Source organism: Electrophorus electricus, chromosome 7 (assembly GCF_013358815.1).
Source record: "Electrophorus electricus isolate fEleEle1 chromosome 7, fEleEle1.pri, whole genome shotgun sequence".
Lineage (NCBI taxonomy): Eukaryota > Metazoa > Chordata > Actinopteri > Gymnotiformes > Gymnotidae > Electrophorus > Electrophorus electricus.
Window position 1 is genome coordinate 27,581,490 of NC_049541.1, and position 21,737 is coordinate 27,603,226.

At 44.4% G+C, this 21,737-nt stretch overlaps 2 protein-coding genes across 3 annotated transcripts; both read right to left on the reverse strand.

The window, feature by feature from the left end:
- Positions 1-546: 546 nt before the first annotated feature.
- On the reverse strand, positions 547-14,054 carry mmp28 (matrix metallopeptidase 28). Of its 2 annotated transcripts, none has more exons than XM_027030313.2 (8): positions 13,739-14,054; positions 11,867-11,943; positions 11,354-11,544; positions 5,787-6,008; positions 4,912-5,157; positions 2,239-2,382; positions 1,371-1,538; positions 547-967 (listed from the first exon to the last, which is right to left on the reverse strand). In XM_027030313.2, the coding sequence occupies exons 1-8, from the start codon at positions 13,829-13,831 to the stop codon at positions 567-569; spliced, it is 1,542 nt and encodes a 513-aa protein (XP_026886114.1). In that variant the 5' UTR covers positions 13,832-14,054; the 3' UTR covers positions 547-566. The 2 variants fall into 2 exon arrangements, with proteins under 2 accessions (XP_026886114.1, XP_026886115.1); XM_027030314.2 differs by lacking the exon at positions 13,739-14,054 and adding an exon at positions 12,484-12,630.
- A 459-nt stretch (positions 14,055-14,513) lies between these two features.
- On the reverse strand, positions 14,514-20,792 carry taf15 (TAF15 RNA polymerase II, TATA box binding protein (TBP)-associated factor). The gene is given in 18 exon segments (XM_035528642.1): positions 14,514-14,601; positions 14,840-14,972; positions 15,186-15,265; positions 15,584-15,752; positions 15,856-15,985; positions 16,377-16,486; positions 16,639-16,671; positions 17,272-17,306; positions 18,166-18,167; positions 18,857-18,940; positions 18,943-18,981; positions 19,159-19,191; positions 19,193-19,286; positions 19,457-19,568; positions 19,675-19,741; positions 19,844-19,889; positions 20,106-20,139; positions 20,685-20,792. Coding segments are annotated over 18 exon segments (1,251 nt in total). The 5' UTR covers positions 20,695-20,792; the 3' UTR covers positions 14,514-14,561.
- Positions 20,793-21,737: the final 945 nt, after the last annotated feature.

Consider the following 21,737-nt stretch of genomic DNA (forward strand, 5'->3'; position numbering starts at 1 on the left):
ATGCAATTCAGAAATACACACTAAATGAAAATAAAATTAAAATCGGACCGGAATGCCTTTCTAAATGAGGTTTTATATATAAAACTGATTCATTTTCATGTGCATAATTATTTATATGATATATGGGGTTCCACAATATTGCATCTTCTAGCATAGTAGCTTGAAAACACATTTCACAGTGCATTTCATATGGCTCGTAAATAACAGTATTTGTTCTAGACACAAACTACAGTGCAGACACCAAATAACTGACAAGTACACCTAATAACCTAAAATACTGTTTAAAAACAGCTTACCACTGGAATTACAAGAGGTTATCTCTAAAATTGGATCTTTCCAACTGCTTGGGAACTTTAATATTCATTTTTAGGTAAAGGTGATGATCCTTTAAAGATCTGAAACACCTAAATTTGTATACAACAGATGCGGGACCCAGGTCTCCTTACTGAGGTGCATAGATATGTGCAGGTTGCAATGGAAGAAAGCGTTGTTGGGATCCCGAATCAGGATACAGCGCAGGTGTTTCAGTTACTATTGAATTGCACATGGCCCCTCCCCTCTGCTGGTCACAGCATGTCATTGTCCTCCACTGAAAGTGTCCTGTTGCAGCCGGTCCAGGGCAGCGTCTGAGCCCACGTCCCGGCCCCGGTGACGCGCACCTTCTTGGGGTCGAACCTCCAGTAGCGCTGCTCGCGAAAGAAGTAGAGGCTCCCATCAGCCCAGGTGAGGGCGCCGTTGGGCCCCTGAGGCACTCCCCTCCAGTCAGCAAGGCGGCGTGGGTAGTACGGCTCAGGATGGAGAGTCTCCAGGTTCATCACAAAGTACCGTGGCCCTTTGAAGAGAACCATGTGACCCAGAGGACTGTAGAAGAAGGCGGAGTCTGGGTGATGTGGTAAACCAGACTCATGGCTCTCTCTGGGAAAACCAGTGTCCAGGTCAGAGCCAGAATAACGCCACATGCGTCGGCCTAACAGGAAATGGAGAAACAGAAACAGAGAGGAAAATTTCAGCTGCGTGTCAGGGAAGAAATATGGGTATACAAGTGGTGGTTGGATGTACTGTAGACTGGAATGCATATGTAATCATTAAAGTGTACAATATATATACAATTTTTCTATTTCCAAGGTACATTTCTCTAAAACAAGCTAGCAAATAAAAAACAACAAAACAATTTGGATCTGAAATACATATGAGTTGTTTGTACTGGATATAAACACAAGAGCCCAAATTTCAGCAGATGGTTTATAGAACCATCTCTCTCTCTCATCAATCAGGTGCATTTAAGTCAATGTACTGGAACATGTCTTATGATTTGTGTGTAAATAGTTTGAAATCATGCTGAAACACAGTTAGCAGTAAGGACAGCCCACCTTTGAAAAAGTACATTTTGGCATCCAATGGGGAGAAGGCAGCAGCCTCGATGGCAAACGGGAGGTGAGGCCATCGTTGTCGGAGAGGAAGTGGGTCACTTACGTTCCCCTCAGATGACACCGTCCAGAACAAGCCACCTTTAAACACCATTATGGTACCGTTCCCATCTGTGACGAATTACACTAAAATTAGAACTTCACTTACTTCAAACCATCAGATGAGGGCTGTTAATACCGTGTGTGTGGTATTAACTACACTAAAGGCCAGTCTGTACAAAAAATACCACAATTAACACAATCGATTTTCAGGAATTGGCCATGTGGACCCATTTAGACAGTCACAGACGTTCTACCACTAACTGATTGATTTCTTTACATACATCTTTTAAGTCTGTGTTGTTTCCTGTAAGTATATCTGGAGGCAGTGGTGTCTCAGTGGTTCAGGTACTTTAGTAATCAGAAGGTTGCTAGTTTAAGTCCCACCACTGCCAAGTTGCCTCTGTTGGGTCCCTAACCAAGACCCTTAACCCTCAATTACTCTAGTTGTACTCAGTTATGATTGTAAGTTGCTTTGGCTAAAAGTGTCAGATAAACACTGTAAACGTAAATGGAGGCCACATGGGGGCGTTGCTTATACATGGCCCTGCTGTGAACCCAACGTGGAAGGGACTGGTTAGGTGTAAACAGTTAACATATTTTAATTTGTACTGAATTATGAAAATGATGAATAATTTACAGCTGTTCACAGAATATTGTAGATCCTGATAAAACCTTTTTTTTTTTTTTTTTTTAATATAGGTACACCTGTAGTAAGTACTTCATTTAAAACTTTATCCCTGGGTGGTATTAATGATGCTTGGTGCCTTACCGACTGTGATGGCATCAAACAGGCTTTGGCAGTAGTGGGGTTGCTCAAAGCCTCCCTCTGTGTGTTCAGCTAACTCCCAGTCCTGCATCACCCAGCTCAGAGTCTGGCCTGGGAGCTGTACCACTGCGCCCCCTGGTGGCTTACCTGCACATGCACGCACACATACACGTTCACTCACTCGTCTGGCATGGACACTGAGACATCAGAGCGATTGGGTTTCTCTCTCCCCAATGTGTATGTAAAAAAATTCCAGCAGGTTACAGTACAGCATTTATATGGTGAAGTATTTCATAAGGCATCCAATCTCAGAGAAGTTTTTAGCTGTATATAGTGCAGAAAACTGGCATGGGGAGGGACACACACAAAGGAATCTAAAAAATCTTTGATATGATTCTGAGGAACAGCAAGTGATAACAGGAAATGGCAAAAAGTTTTAATACTCTCGCAAATAACCTCTGAAAAATTCACAAAAATGTTTCAAAATCATCTTCAAAACCTGAAATGAAGGTTTGAATTTTAGAAAACGTTGGATTTCATTAAGGAACGTCAGCTGCTGTGGAAAAAAAGTATCCCGATGTAAACTAGAACCCTGGGACACAACGTACAATCCATGGCTTCCTCTGATGAAGTACATGATGGCTGCATACACGTAGGGTTTGCAAAAGGCTGAGCAAACGTTTGTCCAAGCCACAGTTAAAATCTCCATCCCCAGAGGAGCGCTCAGGAGGGGGGAACCGTAGCACCCAGCCGATAACGTGACGCCAGAGCGGCTGCAGAAGGAGACTCCATGTCTCCTGTGTGGTTCTGGGTGGTTGAACTCTGGATGTGTGTGTGGTCCACATAGTTCACCTCCATTCAAAACTATGATAGAGACACTGAGCTGATAACCGAGATTAACACTCGGAAATGGTTTCAAATGCATTCAAGTTGTAAAGTTTATCTCAAACAATGCTGTTTTAACGGTATGAGCTAATCTGTGTTCCATGACATGGAACAATTCGGACTTCCCACAGTTGTCATCTGTTGCGATTCTTCTTAGACTCGTTCTTCTTAGACTTGTTCTTCTTAGACTCGTTCTTCTTAGACTTGTTCGTTACACTCCCGTCTTTTAGCCTTCCTCTAAGCATCCTCCTGCGTTGCACCACATTCATACCAATTAATGAATTACATATTTACTGCCCTGAGTTCAGCTGCATATGAGAATAGCAGCATAATATCAGGCCATGTGTGTGTGCATGCGTGTATCTGCGTGCATGCATGCATTTATGTGTGCATGCATGCGTGTGTGTGTGTGTGTGTGCGGGTGTATGTGTATGGATGCATGAGTGTGTGTGTGCGTGCGCACGCGAGATGCACCATGCAATTCTCAATACAGAGCCTGTGAGGGTTGACAGAGGTGAAGGATGGTGTGTGTGGGAGGATGGTGTGTGTGGGAAGAGAGGTGTTTAGGCTGGCACTAAGGTCTGGATGCTGTCACACAGTAACTCCAGCTTAGCCAGGAAGCCCCGGCCAGTGGGAGGTGCAGTAAGGAGAATGAAGCCCCCAGGCACCAGGGACAGGCATGCGGAGAGCCCCAACAGCCTGCAAGGCTTCACGTGCATCAGCACAGATTGGAGGGAAGTTTAGGCCTGTCTGGAGAATTCCTCTCGCGCTCTCTCTCTTGCTCTTATTGCGCTCTCTCTCTCTCTCTCTTTCCCTCCCTTCGTCCCTCCCTTCTACTCTCTCTATGAAGTGAACTGCACTTTGCTTTGTTTCTAAATACTCAATACAGTGTAACCTTTGGCCAGTCAGTGTTTTGGGAATCTGTTTTGTGACTTAGGGCAGTTCTCCCAGTCATAACAAAGCGTGATAGAGTCCCGAAGACACATCACATTAGTGCACATCCCACCGTCCCCCTAGTCCGAGTCAAGGGACAACAAAACAGTCCCTTCCAAAACAACTCAAAGGCCTTTTCCTGGGAATGATAACACCTACTTTCTTTACCTAAACTCTTCATTCAAAATGAGGATGTGGCTGAAAATGTAGCCGTGTGCTTTATCAGATCAGCATTGTCTGAAGTGATCTGATAACGCGAGAGCACACTCAAACATTTTACCCTGCATGCCATGCTACGGAGGACCAGTCACTGCAGTCCCGGAGGGCATGCCATGGAACGCCATGGAACGCCACGGAATGCAAGGAACACCGCATTGGAATGCAAAGGAACTCCACAGCGAGCGCCTGGCTGCCGAGCCTGAGGGGAAGCGCGTTCCCACGCAGGCAGTGAGGTGAGTGGAGCGGTCGCCTGCCTGTACCCCGAGGACTGGGAGCAGTGCTTGAGCTGGATTGTACTGGGAAATAAACTTCCAGCTGACCGATGTGCAGTTGTTCCCACAGAGTATGGAAAGTGGGGACGGAAATGAAAGGAAGAGATTTTTCATGTTCATGAGAAACCAGAGGAACTTCTTAAGGCTGCCACAGATGATGTGTTCACAGGTGTAAACAGGAACACCACAGAGTCCTGAAACATCATAGCTTGCCCCAGATTAGCCATTCATATCGGCATCTTTACTTGGATTCTAACATCCAAACTAGTTTATGAGCTTTGGCTGTTGAAATGAACCTCTTTAAAAAAAAACAAAAAACCATGTAGCATCCATGCTGTAAGTAAAAGCTAGAGGCTGATGTTTCTACCGTATAACTGCTGCACAGCAGTGATGTCATCCCAGCTGAGCAGCATACGACGTCCCAACTTCTTATAGTAGGGCGACATGAGCGCGTGACGGACAGGCGAGTGCTCCAATCCCAGAGTGTGGCCGATCTCATGAGCAGTGACCAGGAAAAGGTTGTGTCCTTTGTGACCATTCAGAGTCCAGCGCTCCGCCTTGTCAAAGTGAGCCTCGCCCCGGCGCGGAAAGAACGCGTGGGCCAGCGCACCACCTGAGAGGAGGAGAGGGGAGGAGAGGAGAGGGGATGGGAGGGGCTATGAAGGAGATTTTCAGTCCCTGATTGTCCTAACTGCTCATATTGTGAATGACCCAACTGCTGATTACTGAAACCTCACTGATGTTACTGAAAACTGCACTGGGACACAGAAAAAAACAACCAGACAAAAACAACCCTTAATCGCTTAATCGCTTAACTTAATCGCTTAATCACTTAAGTTTGGTTTATTCAAGTTTGGTTAATTTAATCTCTTAATCACTTAATCGCTGTATCAAAACCAGATTCCTTATTTCCTGATACTATGGTTACGGTTACTCTCGAACCCTGAGGTTGAATTGTACGTTAGATTGTGCTTCATGCTGCGTGTGTATAATGGCATTCCTGCAGAACTACTGCTGTCTGATTAAACAAGCGTCACTCATCCCATCAGATGAGTGCTTTCCGTAAGGGTGAGTGAAGGTAACAGCCTGTACTTGGTGGTGTAGGACCTACAGTACCAGAGCGTTTACCCATCTGTGCTTCATAAAGTATGGCTGCAATTACTAAAATGATTATTAAGTTTGCAGAGGAAACACTCAAATAAAAAATAAATAAAGCGGGCAGGCGCTGAGGCGTTCCCAGACCTGGGCCGTCGAACGCGTTGCTTGTGCCGTCGTTGTGATCCCCTTCGTAGAAGGCCAATCGGATGTCCGAGGGGCCGTGGCTGGCTTCCAGGAAGAGCAGACCAGACACGTTACTCCAGAGCTGGAAGGCCGTGTTCACAGCCAGCCGCACGGAACGCCGAGACAGGTTCCTCGGCCAGGTCACCACACGGTAGGAGAGCTGCTGTTTGGACCACCGCTCGCCTGCAGGCGCGTGAACACAAGATGCCAGAGAACTCCTTAATGGGACATTTCACAGCCTTCCCAGCTACGTACTCTCCAGATTCCTCACAAGCTTGCGGAACAATTCTGTACTATTCACCTTTGATGACAGGTGTGACGTGGCCTGGAACGGGGGTCACATTTACTATTTTAATGATTAGAATGAACATTTAAACACTTTAAAAACTTAATATAGTCTGAATTTTTGAAAACATGTCTCATCATAAAGGACTACTTAGTTAGGATATTTGATTGCGTAATGACACCAGAGTGTGTAAAAATTGTCCTTCCTGGTTTCTTTCAGCTATAGGACACACACCAAATGTTCACTGTCAGCTGTGAACATCAAGAGCAGCTCCTCAGAGGGATCTGTAAACAACTGGATTAAAATGCAGCAATGTATTTGAGACTTCAGCATAACTGCATTTTTTCTAGGCCCTAAAATCAAACACTTGTTTGAGGTTCTGCAGCTGCACGCTTTCATGAAACAGGCTCACAGCCGCTGCTCACGGAGGTTGTTCAGAAGATACAGCTATGTACACGACTGCAGGAAACGCAGCATAAATAAATAAGCATGACGACCACGACAAAAACAACAAAAAAGTTAGGCGATGGTCAGGTGACATGAAAAACACGCATCCAGACGCAGGAGACATGGATGAGACGATAATGAGTCCCACATGAGCCCTACAGGAGTCCATATGAGACACATGATGAGTGAGTCATGGAGAAACATGAGAAACATACGAGAGTCTAAAGAACCAGAAAATAACACAGAACAGCACAAAGGGATTAATCAAAGAAAGAAGAAGGAAAATGACATCATCATCATCAAAGCATCAGACGAGGAGACAGTCTGTAGATAGTGACCACTGAAATTGTGTCACCCTGTAGTTGGCATCATATGCATATTAGGAACTCCGGGTTTTTTTTAAAAAAAAGGAACGCTGTTTTCAACAATGGCTATTTCTCACATCATATTATAAACCAAAAAAGTTTAAAATCTGATACATATTGTCCTATGTAGTCCTTTCTTTGAGATGTCAGGGGTTCCTCTGAATTATGAGATTGTTAATTAGATGATGTATAACGCATGCTAATGACACAGAAGCCCATCTTATATCAGCTAACGGACGCTGGCTTCATAAAAATTAGTTTGAAAAGCCTAACTAAAAAAGACCACCAGTGAACAAACTACAACAACAGGTCACTAGTCTTATGATTACTGTATTCAAATTCTCCTAAAATGTTACACACTGCACCTTTAAACTTGGTCGCACTGCCGGAATGCCGGCTGGCTCCTGCTTCCGGCAGGAGGAAAAAGATCTCTGGTGAAAAGTCTCAGTAAAGTGAAGAAATCAACCTGTAGAATTACAGCAAAACCTGAACAACCCATGTTTACTTTTACTTTACTGAAACAGGAGGTCTGGATCTTCGCTTGCATGGCCGCCGAGTTGGGTTTCATCCGGTAACGTCACAGTAAGAGCCATATTTTCCTCTTTGCTGATTAGGTATGTATTCTGCAGATAAAACCTGTATTTCCACATGATTTATTTTCTGTAAATAGTTCTCTCTCTCTCATCATGATTTCCTATGCTGTTTACAGCTACAAGGCTGTGTCATATGGTCTAGAGTTACTGTCTCATTCCTGACACCACATATCACATCATGTTTGAGCACATTTGCGTCTATAGATTGTCATGCATCTCTGAAGGGTAGTGCACAGTAATGCACACTGAAAATGATGCCATCAGTGACAAAGGAAATGATGGGGGCGGGGCTTGTTTTCTGGTGGCTGGAGATGGTGAGAGAAGATGAAGTCCTGGAGATTTCGGAGAGAACCAGTGAGGGACGGGAGGAAGAGAGGAGCTGCTCCTTTCTGAAGTTCTCAAAATCCCCCGAAACATATACTTCAGTCGGATCGCCAAAAACAAGACTGTGCGTGCCAAATATAAATTATGTCTCAATTCTAAATCTATAACAATTGAGACATGCAAAAGAGACCCCTGGTGAGATCAACATGAGCCCAGTGTGACGTAAACAGATGTTCTGGTACCAGTCCAAAGCCTCCCAGGCTAATGAGGGAATTCTTGGGGCAGTTTGGCTTCTTCCTCTAAGGCAAACTAGGGAATTCTTGGGGCAGATTGACTGCAATCAAACCACAGTATTTAACGACAGCTCCTCAGGGAGATAAGAGAGAGAGAGAGCGCAAGAGAGCGAGCATGCTGAATTTAAAAACATTCCATGCCTTCCCTCATGGAAGCAATTACAGACGCACAAGTGCTTGTAATGATGGTGTGAGTGTGTGTGTGTGTGTACTTGATGCCAAGCGTGTATGCTTACAGTAATGAAAAGGTTAGCTCTGTAGATAGAAAATAAATACAATATATTTTTTTCCAGCTGTGATGTGAAATCAAAATGAAACTTTGCACTTGTGTGGCAGTAACATTTCCTTACAGCACTGAGCAAAACCTTTACAGCCCAACCTGTAAATTATCAGGCAAGTAACGCAGTCGTTGTTCAGCTGGCTCGCTGCTCCAGCGTGTGGTATAAATGAGGGCTAGACTGGATGTGGCTTGAATATGAGTGACCTGTGTAAGAGATGCAGCAATTTAAGCATAGTAGCCTTTCCAGATGGAAATGTCACATCTAGAATCAACTCTACACACAAACCACTCCTCTAGAATTAACTCCTGACCTTCTGACAGCTCATGACATAACTTCAAAACAGTCCAAGGGACAACCTGGTATATAATTGTATGATTACTTAAATAATAGAGGATCTGTGTTTAAGAAAGGGATGTGATACTTATGTAGTTCAACCGTTCCAGCCAACAACACCACAAACCTGTGTTACTGTTAAGTTACTTTCAGACTGCAAATATTCCGGGACATGTCAAACATGCTCAGACTCCCCACAACACACACACACACACACACACACACACACTCACACACACACGCACACCTTTCTTCACTTATTCTGGACCAGGATGATGGAATGTAGACCTTGTAAATATGAACAGGAGACACAGTAAAATTCCCACAACAAGTGTCGAAATTCTTTCGCAATAACACAAGGTGTGCTTCCAAGCTTGTGCTGTTTAATCTCCTCCTCTCCGTCAGCCGGGACAGCATTCCGAATAGCCAAACGACGCGGGAACAAATGTGAGAGGGTGTACGCATCAGATCATCAGCTCCATTTTAATATCATTCATCACTCTGGTTCTTACATGATACTTTAACATTACAGTCCTGCGATGTGTGTGTGCTGAGAGACGGTTTGCCTCAGGTACTGACACGAACTAGCTCGATTCACCTTGGCCTCTCTGCATTCCTGGTGCATTACAAATCCCTGACATGATGGAAGGAATTTACAGTTTTTACTGATCATCTCTGTAAACACATGAAGCCTTTCTGTCTGCTGACAGGATGTTTTTTGCCAAAGCCTGTGTCTCCTCCTTTCCAGCTTGTTACTGAGTGTCTCAAGAAGGGTGTGGCCTATAATACACACAGCGCTGATAAGAACACTGACCATGGCTCCAGAAACCCTACTTCAGGCCAGGGTGTGTGTGTGTGTGTGGGTGTTTATGTGTGTGTGTGTGTGGTGTGTGTGTGTGTGTGTGTGTGTGTGTGTGTGTGTGTGTGTAGGTGTGGGTGTGTTGTCTTGGTGCAGACAGGTAATGATTACCCTTCCCCATAATGTCCGGCTCCAGACTGTAATGTCAGGTCTTTACAGTGGCACACACCCTACCTTATCTGCAGAGCATCCCCCTTGGACCTAACAACCCTGGAGCACCATTTTACATTACCCCGTCCAAATCATTTACACATTTGGCCTTTTGTGGTAATGCCACTCTCTTTTAGTCAAAGCTGATATCGGGTAAAAACATCACTGGTTCATTCTAAGTTATGAACCATTACCTGCCATGCAAAATGTAGGGACAAATCATACATGATATGATATAAAAGACAGTTTGTATATCAAAGGGGTGGACATTATAACTGAAATATCTAACAGTATTTGATTAAATGTATCAAATAGTGCATGTGATAAGGAATAGGGCTAGTCTACATGCTAAAGGGGTAGTGCTATCAGAAGAGCTTCAGCTCTCATACCAGTTCTGAGCTACGTGACGTGCTATTGGAGCATTCCACAAAAAGCCTGCAGTTCAATGGAAGATTAAGGAGATGGCCTACTTTGCTGTCTGTGCTTCAGAACTTTCCAATAACGTTTAGTGATCACATTGTTGTGATCTAGAAACCGTGGTGATATTCTTCTGGAATATAAGAACATCCTGAGGGAACAGTGCATCATGGGATGCACCTGGTCCTTGTACGATGGCAAAAAGAAGCCCCAGTGTTCCCCATGAGCTGGTAGTTCAAACATGTACAGATCAGTCATGTTTAACAGAACTGTTTGACCTATATGGGTTTTTTCAGTGGCAGGATGACAATGCCAATACTGATATTCAGGGATCAGAGGGACTGATTACCAATATATCTAAATATGCCCATATCATGGTGGTGGTTTTTTGTGTTTTATAAAACACAACAATTTTGTAATAATAACAAATGAGACACAAACTTGCTGAACTCATATTAATTGTCTGTATTGTCTCTGTTATAGATTGTTGTAGACCATGTTGTAGAGTGTAGATCTGCACTCCTATTTTAAGGGCTTCCTGTGAATTCTTTAAAGAGAAACACGAGATTGAAAAAAGGGTGAACGCTGATACATCAGAGCACATTCACATGTTGCTCGGGGATACGGGTACTGTTCTTACTCCAGGTCATGTTGCATTGGGTTCTAGCCTTGGGTTTTGGACAGCAAGCCCAGAGCCCAGAACCCAATTCAGAACTCAAAGCCCCAGAGCCCAGAGACCAAAGCACCAAACCCAGAACACAATAGTGCTGCCTGTCTATTCCCCTGAGTGAGTTCCAGCTTCTTGGCTGACACAGTTTGGCATGTGTTTGGATTATTTTTGAGTCTGTTTCCCTTGGTGCATTATATAAGTGTGTAGTGCTTATGACCAGTGCACCTGCCCTGCAAGATTTTTGGCCTCGTTCAAGTTGCCTCGTGGTTCTGAAAACGTACACCAACGTGCCAATGTGCTGTTAGAACACTGCTCACTGTTTGGGTGGAATAAACACAAGCAGGTATTTGCTTAATGGCCATTCAACACAAGACGACTTGCATGTAACTATGGTTAAAGTATTTTTTCATGCCTTTATATTATAATGGTTATAAAGGTTGTAGCAGCTTGCTATTCATGGTTAAATACGGTGCTCTTTTAAGAGGAACAGTTCATTACAGTCAGACTCACCTTTTCGAGCTGTGTAACGCTTCTTGCGTAGGTGCTGCTTGTTTCCACCTGTGAAAATGTTGTGGACCTTCTCTGTCCAAGCTTTCTGGCTCTGCCTATCCCTCACCCCACAGCGCGGTGCGGCCATCTTCACCAGCGTGGCGTCGTCCAGGATTCCCGTGATTGGCAGGTGGGACAGCCACTGAAACTGCCTGATCAAGGACAGTGGGTTTAAAAGGCGGGACATTTTTTACTAACTAGAGGGCTTATCAATATCAGCACAGTCAGTTGAGATACACAGGCACTATAGGTTGAGTAAATGACTCCTGAAAAACAATCCATTACAGTCACATTAATGTACTCAAACAATCATAAACCCAATGGAACAGCCAATAATTGTAAATTCAGTAAACCAAAGACTTATTAGATGCATAGATATATTAGGTAATGTATAGATTATATTTTACATAATGCATAGATGATATATTGGGTAATTTCTAAATGATCAGATGTAGAAACATATGATGGCATTACCTGACAGCTGATTTGACTTCATCTACACTGTGAGAATGACCTTGCTCATGTAGGTAGCCATATTTCTCCAGAAAGCCCTGCGCACAAACCCCCAGTGAAATATTCAGCTCCAACTCTATCTTAGGAGCTACAACTCACTGAGTAACAGATCTGATCACAGACCTGCACTTCATGCTTAAACTCTCTTCCTCACATACAGCATACAGCCATGTTTCTGAATCCCCAGCCAACCTCTGCCCCATGCATCAGGGTTTTCAACATAACAGTGCCGCCCAAAATCGGAGGGGGGATACGGCAAATATGGCAACATTACGTGTTCCAGGAATTGGCTGAAAAATGAGACATGACAGAATAAGGAAGTCTGGGATGGACTCCATAAAGCCATTTTCCAAAGAGTTCTCCCAAGATGGTAAGAAAAATCTAAATTAAAAAACCCTCTTATGTGAAGACCACATCCTTTTTTGGACACATTTTTGGATAAACTCCTTATTCCTCTTTGTGTGCATGAAGTTCCAGATTACCCCCACACGTCCAAAAAGGGCGTTAAAAGCACTCACGAATATTCCATATCAGACGTACTTCCATCACGTCTTAAATCACTGCCACCCCTCACTTACCTGTAGGCGTAGGGAGTAACGGCGAAGTGTCAGCTGTTCAACTAACCTCTAACAACCACAACGTGGAGACCTCGCGTTTATAACGGGCCGCTAAGGCTGCTGGCTTTAGATGCGAGCCCGCAAAAGCACCCCTGACTCCGCGCGCTTAATCAGCTGCTCCGAGTCCCCCAGCAGCTAACACGCTGCACGAGACGTGCTCCAGTTAGGCTGGAGTGAGCACGCGCAGTCACCCCGGCCGTTTGCAGATAAGAGAAAAATCCTGAAACGGAGGAGAAAAACAGCTCCCAAGGCACACAGCCTCAGACGAAATAAGCATCAACAGACCTGAGTTAGGGTATGACACACAGAAGGTGCCCTGTCTGGGGAAGTTTAATCGGTGTACAGGGAACCCTATCGCGTATTTAATATGGTTTCCCAATGCTTGTTCAACATTTAGTTAATTTACCACTGTCAAGTAAGGCAAGGTAAATGTTAATTTGTTAGAACTACTTTTATTCCTTTAAATTGTATTTAATGGTTAATTTTAGTCGTTAGATTATAAACCCTGGGGAAACTGAGGAAGGACGTGTGAGGAAAAATAGAGTATGGTGCCAACACGAGCGCGATCAAAACGGGACTTTGTTTCAAAAGGTTCATTTAAAATGTTTTAAGTATGTACCATTATCATCACATTAAATAATGTATTGATATAGTATGCTGCATCATGTGATTAGTATATAAGGCAAGTAGTCGTTAAGTAACGTTATTTTCAGGCGATTTTCTTGTATAATTTAAGTAAAAGTAATGTCCAAACAGAATTAAATAATTATCGCAAAATTAAAGAGCGACAGATGGTGTAGTTTTGTGTGGGTGTAGCGTTAATCCATAAACGATTCTTCTAGGTCGCAAATTTTAACTCAGTGCCTGTGAAAATATGAAACCTAAAGTACTTCAGTTTCTGTTGGGTCATTGTTCCAAACCTCCGCTTGAACAAAGTCACAAATCGAGGAGTTAAAGCTCGCGGACAGATTTTATTCTGCATTATAACCCAGGATTATTCTCACGCTTTGGCGCTGCAAAGTCTGTTTAGATGATCATTCATTTGCAAATTTCAGAGGGGTAAATGGCTGTTGTGCTAACTGCAAGATTAACTTGTTTTGCGCTATAAATTTAACTTCTTTGGAGCAATTTTGTGCATGCCGCATAAATTCACCGTAGGCAAAACTCAGTTTAAGGGAGAATGTTTTAAACGCACAAGACGCAGGCCAGCGCTTACCTCCGCACCGGTGCGGGTCAAGGGTGAGCCCCCGGCGGCTGTCAGGAGGACACACAGAGGAACCAGCGCAAGGAGCGGCTCCCCTTTCTGCATTGTCCGGTTGCCGCTTTATCAACTGACACACAACTCCTCGTGACGGGTAAACGCGTCTCCATTCAACACCTGGAATTTGTCCATTAAAAACCCTTACGAACGCATTGCACTTATTCCTCCCAAACCGATCAATGTTCCGCTGGGAGTGAAACCAGCGAGAGCAGGATACGCGTCACCGCGCAGCAGCCCACCAGCCACGGCAGCGCACGCGTCTCGAGCTGAATAACCAGTCTCACGTTTGCTCGAGAGCCACTGGAAACACACTGATTCAGATCGTGCTGTAGAGGCTACACCCCTTTACTACTGTTCATAAAACCAGCAAAGCAAACGCCACACAGACTTTAAGACGAGAACAGTGTTTAATATCTGCCAAAGAGAGGAAAAAAAAAACAAAAAAACCCAAGTAAAACAGTTCAATCTTACAAAACAATATGAAGGCGCAAGCTTACCAGACAAACTGAATTCTACAGACAGGAAAATTAAAAGTAACAAAAATAATGAACTTTAGACCCCCCCCCCCCAGCCCAGGCAAGTCCTCAGACAGCAGATTCACATCAACTCTCCCGGGTGAACAGACACTGGTGGCAGTAGATGGAACACACTGAACACACACTAAAGGTATGCAAATTGGAAAATGACCCCCCCCCCCCCTTATTTAATACCCAGTAATAACCCCCCCCCCCCCCTCCTCCCAAGTTTCCTGGGCTGGACTGCTGTCCACTTGAATCCTTTAATAAGGTCGGTCTCTCCTCTCCTCTCTGTGCTCCCCTCTGGAAACCAAACAAGTCGACAGTCAAGCAGAAACCAAAAGGCTCAGACACATTCAACAAGCCTCATTTACTGGACGTGCACATTACCTTCACAGTGATTACACCAGCATCCATGGTCATAACGAAATTAAACACCCCCCCCAAAATCCAAAACCAGAATCAAGACCCAGCTGAGATCTCCACATCAGAGTGAAGACCAGCCACTGTGTGTATGAAGAGACACTGGAAGGACTCCTACCTGCCCCCCATCTTGTATCCACCGCCATACCCGCCGCCACCTCCGTAGCCCCCACGATCGCCTCCTCGAAAGCCACCTCTACCACCACGGAAACCACCCCGGTCACCACCGAATCCTCCCCTGCCGCCGCGATCTACCCAACACATGGGAAAGAAAGGAAGAGGTGGCGAAAATCAGTTAAAATATTTAAAGAGCTGAAGATAAACAGGCACTCTAGACAAAATGCATTATGCTGAAAAAACAGGCCGCTCCTTTACTGCATAGAGGAGCAACAACACCCCCTACTGGGCTGAAAGGTGTCAGCACAAGTAAAACATCATGTGCAATGAAAGTACTTTCCACTAACCTCCAAAACTGTCTCCTGGTTTTGGCGCCCCACATTTGTTGCATTCATATCTTCGCGCAAAGTTCATGTTGCCGCAAGAACTGTGGTGATGGGCAGATTACAAATCTCTTAGGTTCCTTATTTTTAAATTCCATATGCTGTTGGTACCTTTTAGACCTACGACACTTTACAAACTACACAGTGCATCAAGAGGAAATATTGCTCATCTCTCCACCACACATAGCCACCTGCCCTCACATGGCTGAAGACAGACTTCATACTCCCCTGTGGACGGGAGCCAGACTGCTTGCAGCTTTTTTGATGGAGGACCAATCTGGCACTTGTGCCTTAACCACACTAATTAACACTAATTTCACTTATTCATTTAATTCTGAGCAGTTTTTTTTTTTTTTATTCACCTGTTGGGACAAAGCCAGTCTCCCCCTTTGACATCAAAATTTGGACCACCACCACCGTAGCCTCCTCTACCCCTGAAGCCTCCACGACCTCTGCCCCCTCCCCTCTGTGTGAACTCCGCTCGTCGGGTGGCAAACGATACCTTAATCGGTTTGCCATTGAACTCCTTGCCTGGAATTAACCAAGACAGGGCAACAGGACATGGGTCAGTGATCAACAGACATCCGCACAGGGCTGTGAAGTGATCTGGCTGTCGTAAGCAATAATTATTTACCATCAAACCAGTCGATAGCAGCTTTGGCAGACGGAGGGTCGTCAAATGAGACTGTGGCTTCACCCTTCAGTCTCCCAGTGGCTTTGTCAGTGTACAGGTTGATCATGGGTTTGCCAGTCTTCTTATTCACCTAGAAAATGCAGTTCAGACAGATGAGACCAGCCTCTCTAAAGGGTTGGCAGACACCAGAAAGGTCATCAAAAATGCGAGCATCCCTCCAGGTTCCTTGAGGGGGATCTGTATGCAGTGCTCAGCTATTTAAAAGGGAAGTTCCACTGCCTTTTAAATTCATAATTTGTTAAGAAATCAAATTTCAGATTGTTTTAATAAGTAAATGCAGTCAGAATAGTTTTTAAAACAGCACTGTTTGGAACTGGGGGTCTGAAGCATTCAATACATGCATTACCCCCAAACGGTTGTGAATATACTGCCTGATGTATTAAGCAATGAAATTTTGAAAGTCTGATATTCTCTTCCATCTGAATTGATAGTCACAGCAAAGCCATGCTGGTTAAACCTGCCTTAATGATTCCTATCTGTTTGAAGTAGTCGCCGACTTCCTGGGTTGTGACTTCTTCTCCAAGGCCTTGGACAAAGATTGTGTTGTTGTCGGAGTTGTCCTGTTCTTCACCTACACAGCCCCCCCCCCCAAAAAAAAGTCCTGAAGCACAAATTCAACCATCCACAAGTAGCAGAGGCACAATGAGAGCCAACTGCACCCCTCTGAAGGGAATAGTGATGGGTGCTCAGCAATCACGTCACCAGATACTGCACGTCTCTTACCAGAGTCGTCCCTTTGACCATAGTCTCTGGGCCCTGAAAAACAGCAAGACAGGAAAGGAAGGAGATAATTAAAGACAATAATTAACAAGTTATTACCTGCATTCACTAACTATGAAAGTGTCAGCTAGAGACATTTGACTTTTTACGTCTACACTTTTTGCCCTGAAATGGCTGCATCACTTGTGAACACACTGTAACACCAGCACAAATGTTCTTGCGAGTTAAATACAACAAAAACCACCAAGTATCCTTCATCTAAACCCACGCGTCCATTCTTCGCCATAGGCAGAGATGGCATCCAGAACGCTGGCTCAGTTCCCTTTCTGGGTTTTTTTTTTTTTAAATAATTTTACATCAAAAATCCTCATGCAACCATACCATTAACAGTAAAATGAAGTGTTAGATATTATCCCACCAAGAGCATTACCAGAAAAGAAAACCTAGGGGTCTGTAAGGGTAAGGGGGAGGGCGTTCTTTTCGCGTCTTTCAGATTAAAAAAAAAGAAAAAAAAAAGAAAAAAAAAGGTGACTGACGAGAGTTCACTGTTCTCGTCAGTTAAGCTTTTCTTTCTGTTTACTTCCTTTCACTCTCTCCATTTTCCCCACTGAGACAGTTCTGATGCTCGTCACTTACCACCGTAATTTTTGTAGCCACCACGGTCACCACCACTGCAGAGGAAAAATGGAAGATATGATGGCTTTCCTTTGTCGCAAACCTCGAGAGCTCAAGGCTCCCGTCTTAAGTGCATTGGGTCCTGTCATGACTCAGTTTAGCAAGGGGGGGGGGGAATGTCTCTGATAAAAGCACTGGAACTACAGAGCTAGGCCAATAATACAAGTGAGATTTCAATTAGTGATCAAGAGACATTTCAGGAATGGACTCAGGTCACTTCCAATTTGTAGGACAGTCACTTAATGTAGGGGTCATTGCCAAAACCGAGCAGAGCATGGAAAACTCCCAGCTCTCATAATCAGGACTTAAGCTAGCTTGATAAAGTCTACACAAGAGATGGGGCACTCGAGAAGCCGAGTGCATTGATATTTTTCTTCCATTTAGTACTTAAATGAGCTCCAATGGGTGAGGTCCAAGTTTAATTTTCACTTTGATACCTGTAGTATAAAATGTAGACCATGTTAACACAAAAGCATACGACTCCATGTGAAGAAAAAAAAACAAAAAAAATCAAACCAAAAGAAAGGAAATACAAACACTTTAATGACAGCGTTTCATGGGCTCATCTTCTGAGGATTTCAAATCCAGAACAAACTCTCCGACAGCCCCTTCATAGCAAGAATGGTAAAAGGACGGCCATCGAAATGAAGCACTAACGAGTCTGATGGATTACTTCTTAAATGAGGCGATGGACTACAAAAGCAACACTTTAAAATGGTGATAATTTTATAAGGGGGCAGGGCCCTTTCCACCTATTGAACTTCTGTCTCAGATAGAAGAATCTTAACCTTCCTGCTACATTTTGAGTTCAAATATGTGTATGCAATAACTCCAAATATTTTGAGTTTACAAAACCCCTCCAAACTGTGCACAAGCATATCTGGTTCACCTGGGCATCTATAGATCATGGAGATAAGAACTCTGGCATAGCAAGTGCTGCCATTTTGGGGGTAAAATCCAACTCCTGCTTTATTAAAGATGAGCTGTAACGATTCAGCTTCACCAAATACCTAGACTGATGACTGTTGGTGCTTTAATCTACAGCTAGGCATATTTAGAAACAAATTTCAATTCCTTTAAATATATGGGTTGTGGGGCAGGTATAAAAGAGGAAATGCCATGCCTTATTTTAACGGCACCTTTTCACTTTCACTGCTTACAGTCCTAAAATGCACCCAAAACATTGCCTAAAAAACAAAATCTGCACTACATTGAGGCCAAATCCTAATGTCAAACTGTAACTGATTTTAAGCCATTGTTGACTGATGTGCATAACTCATTGATATCCCAGACACTATATCCCATACAGCATCTTCCCAGACATGTCTAGACAAGTTTGTCACACTAAAAACAGAAACGCCTTCATGCCTGCAACTACGTACTGCACTGAACACATTAGGCACGTCTGACAGAGGGGAGATGGCCATATCTAACTAAAGGGAAGACACGTTAAAATGGTGTGGTGACTCATGCATTGCCATGAGGCACAATTAGCAGTGGCAAGTAGTACCTGTTAGGTGGGCACACTTTGGGACTTACCCCATACCAGTGCGGTTCCTCCTCCTCCTCTTCCACCCAGGTCGTAGCCTCCACGCTCGTAGCCTCCACGTCCCCGGCCTCTGAAGTCCATCACCCCTGTCTCCCCCCTTCATCTCCACCATACATCCTGCTCTAGCCTGAAAGAAGACCAAGCCAGCAGCGCACTCAGAAGTTATTACCACACCACCACCGACGCAGGCCCACAAACTAAAACCCACCAACAACAAAAGGTGGGCGTCACCTCCACGGATCCTGCGGTCCTGAAAGCATGCCAAGTAGTAAGCAAAAAAAATGCAGATACAAGAGGACGTTACCATCGTTCTGTCTTCCATAACCACCCTTGAGCACCACCCCCATAGGAGGCTACAGACTGGCCAAAACCTCCTTCAGGCTGCTGTGCGTAAGATGCCTGCTGCCCGTAGGATTTGTCACCGTACCTTTAGCAGGGAGAAGCCACTATTAGAGGGAAGTTAACACTGGAACTGGGTTGAGAGGAAATGCACATTTGCATACAGATCCCTCCAGATTGTAAGGTGCATGCACACTAAGCCACGAGAAAATGAAGATCGAGGAATACAAAGCTCTGCTGTTCAGATGAAGGTCTTACCCTGATGTTGCAGTGGAGGCTGGCTGCCCGTAACTATCATACGCCTGCTGTTGCGGCTGCGGCTGCCCATAGGCAGCAGTGGAGTAACCCTGTGACGGCTGTGCATAACCCTCTGCAGTCACAAACAGCAGAACAAAGGAAAATAAGTGCGTGCTTTTTGCACAAGTTTGCAATCTGACAATCTTCCTCTCGTCAAATAATTGCACTTATATACATACCTGACTGACCATAACCCTCATAATTCTGTCCCGCATAAGAGCCGCTTCCATTACCTTGACCATATGCCTAATGCAGAGTGATTGAAAAAATATGGCAACATATCAGAATTTGCCAGAACTAAAGAGAATGGAACCTTATGGCAAAGGGACCTTCAAGGGTCACTCTTACCTGACCACCATGCTGATAGCCTTGGGGTGCGGGATAGGCTCCATAGCTACAACATATTAAAAAGGACAAACGATCACATTGTAAAAGCAGCTAACCCCATCTGGACCGAGAAAGACACTTAAAACCCGTCACAAATGTAAATAGTGTTGACCTGGATACAAATTCAACTTAACGGTTTCTATGCAAAACCACAATAAAACAAAACAACAACAAAAAACACCACAGTTTTGAAATGACAAATTCTATCAGCTGCTTCACTTGCCTTTGTTGAGCTCCCGGCTGCCCGTAGCCCGAATCTACAGCAAAAAAAAAAAAGAAGAGAGAAATAAAATAACGTGAGAACTCTTGCAAGACACAGCCACAACAGCGACTAACAGGCGTATTTAAACCAACATTTCTAGGTAACTAGCGAGCAGCCGCGGGTACGTGACGCGGGGAGCGGAGGCCTCATCTGCGGGTTCGGCTGAGGCCGGCGGAGCGTTAGCCAGGCTGCTAACGGACTAGCACGACGGCTAACACCACGCCGCTAAAATGGCGCTGAAAACCCAGAACATGTCGCCAGCCAGACACCTGAATCTGACGGACTCTGACATTTAGACCGACGGCACCCCGCCTAACACACACGACTCAAGCGCCCCCGCGTCACACCACAGTTTACACCGCCGAATCGGCCTCGAGCCAAGCTGAACAGCTAGCTTAGCGTGCTAAGCCCCGCGTGCACAAGCGAGCTAGCTGCTAATTGTTTAGCTAGACCACAAATACACCGGCTCACAGGCCGTTAAACACAACGGCGTACGCTTGCGGAGACGCCGCCTCACAGACAGATATGTGCGTTTCTCACCCGAGGACATGCTGCTGTAGCAAAGATAAAACCGAACCGCCGCGTCGCAAGATCAATTTAAAAACTCGTCAGCGCTGAACCGCCACTGCAGTATTTATGACCTCTGACCTATAGGTACGCACCACGGCATGAGCTAAACAAGCTTACAGGTTTTACATAGACGACCAAGCGACAGCAAATCGACAGTTGATAAAGTACGTTAACAAATGCGTATTTCCATGTGTTTATAGATATTTCAGTGACAAATACAACTCTACCACATTAATCTGTTTACGGACACCCCTATAATGCAAAGTGGTACAGCCGCAAAAACGGATCACGTGGTTTATCGTGGACCCACTTTTCCCCGCATTCACAGCGTTGTGATTGAGTTTCTATCGTCATTCTTATCAACTTTTGTTTTGTAACTTTTGATGTCCTTTGGACGATATATTACGATATATTACGCTTCAGTACACTTTGTTCCCTGGCCAGCTCGTGTATCGGTTTGGTTGAGGAAGTAACGCCGGAAGTAACCCCAGGAAATCATTTCATTTGCGTTCGGTGCAAAATGGATTTACAAACGCGCTGTTTATAACGTTAATGGGTGGACCTTTCAGACTGTGAAACACTGCCTCATGTCTCCCTTTCGTATACCTATTCTTGTGTGTTTTGTAAAAATCATTTAAAAAATCTTTTCTGCTTGACCGCAAGCATGTGTATGCGCAGCGTCCTCCCACCGCAACACTGACCTCCCTACTGCTAACGGGCCCAGGGATGTGCATGCGTCTGAGGGAGTCAAACAAAATGACAGAATTAAGAGGATATGCAACACCAATCACTTCAACAGTCTGCAATTTATAAATTGAGACTGCAACTATTGAAAGAAGAAATTGTTTCTGATTACACGGTCGTGTAACAAACATTACATTTCAAATTTAGCTGACGACACAGAAGGAGGAACTAGTTGAATTAGTTCAATCTCTGTTGTGCTACATTTTCAGATGCTTCATATGAAACAGCCATTTAAAATCACATTAAATTGATACTTGAGACTAAACTGGTGAAAAACAA

Bases quoted from the DNA above. Each gene is read 5' to 3' on its own strand.
- mmp28 (XM_027030313.2), bottom strand. From the start codon at position 13,831: ATGCAGAAAGGGGAGCCGCTCCTTGCGCTGGTTCCTCTGTGTGTCCTC. The intron at 11,944-13,738 runs GTAAGCGCTGGC...GTTTGTGCGCAG, and splicing joins TGACCCGCACCGGTGCGGAG to GGCTTTCTGGAGAAATATGG. The intron at 968-1,370 runs GTGGGCTGTCCT...ATTTCCTGTTAG, and splicing joins CAAAATGTACTTTTTCAAAG to GCCGACGCATGTGGCGTTAT.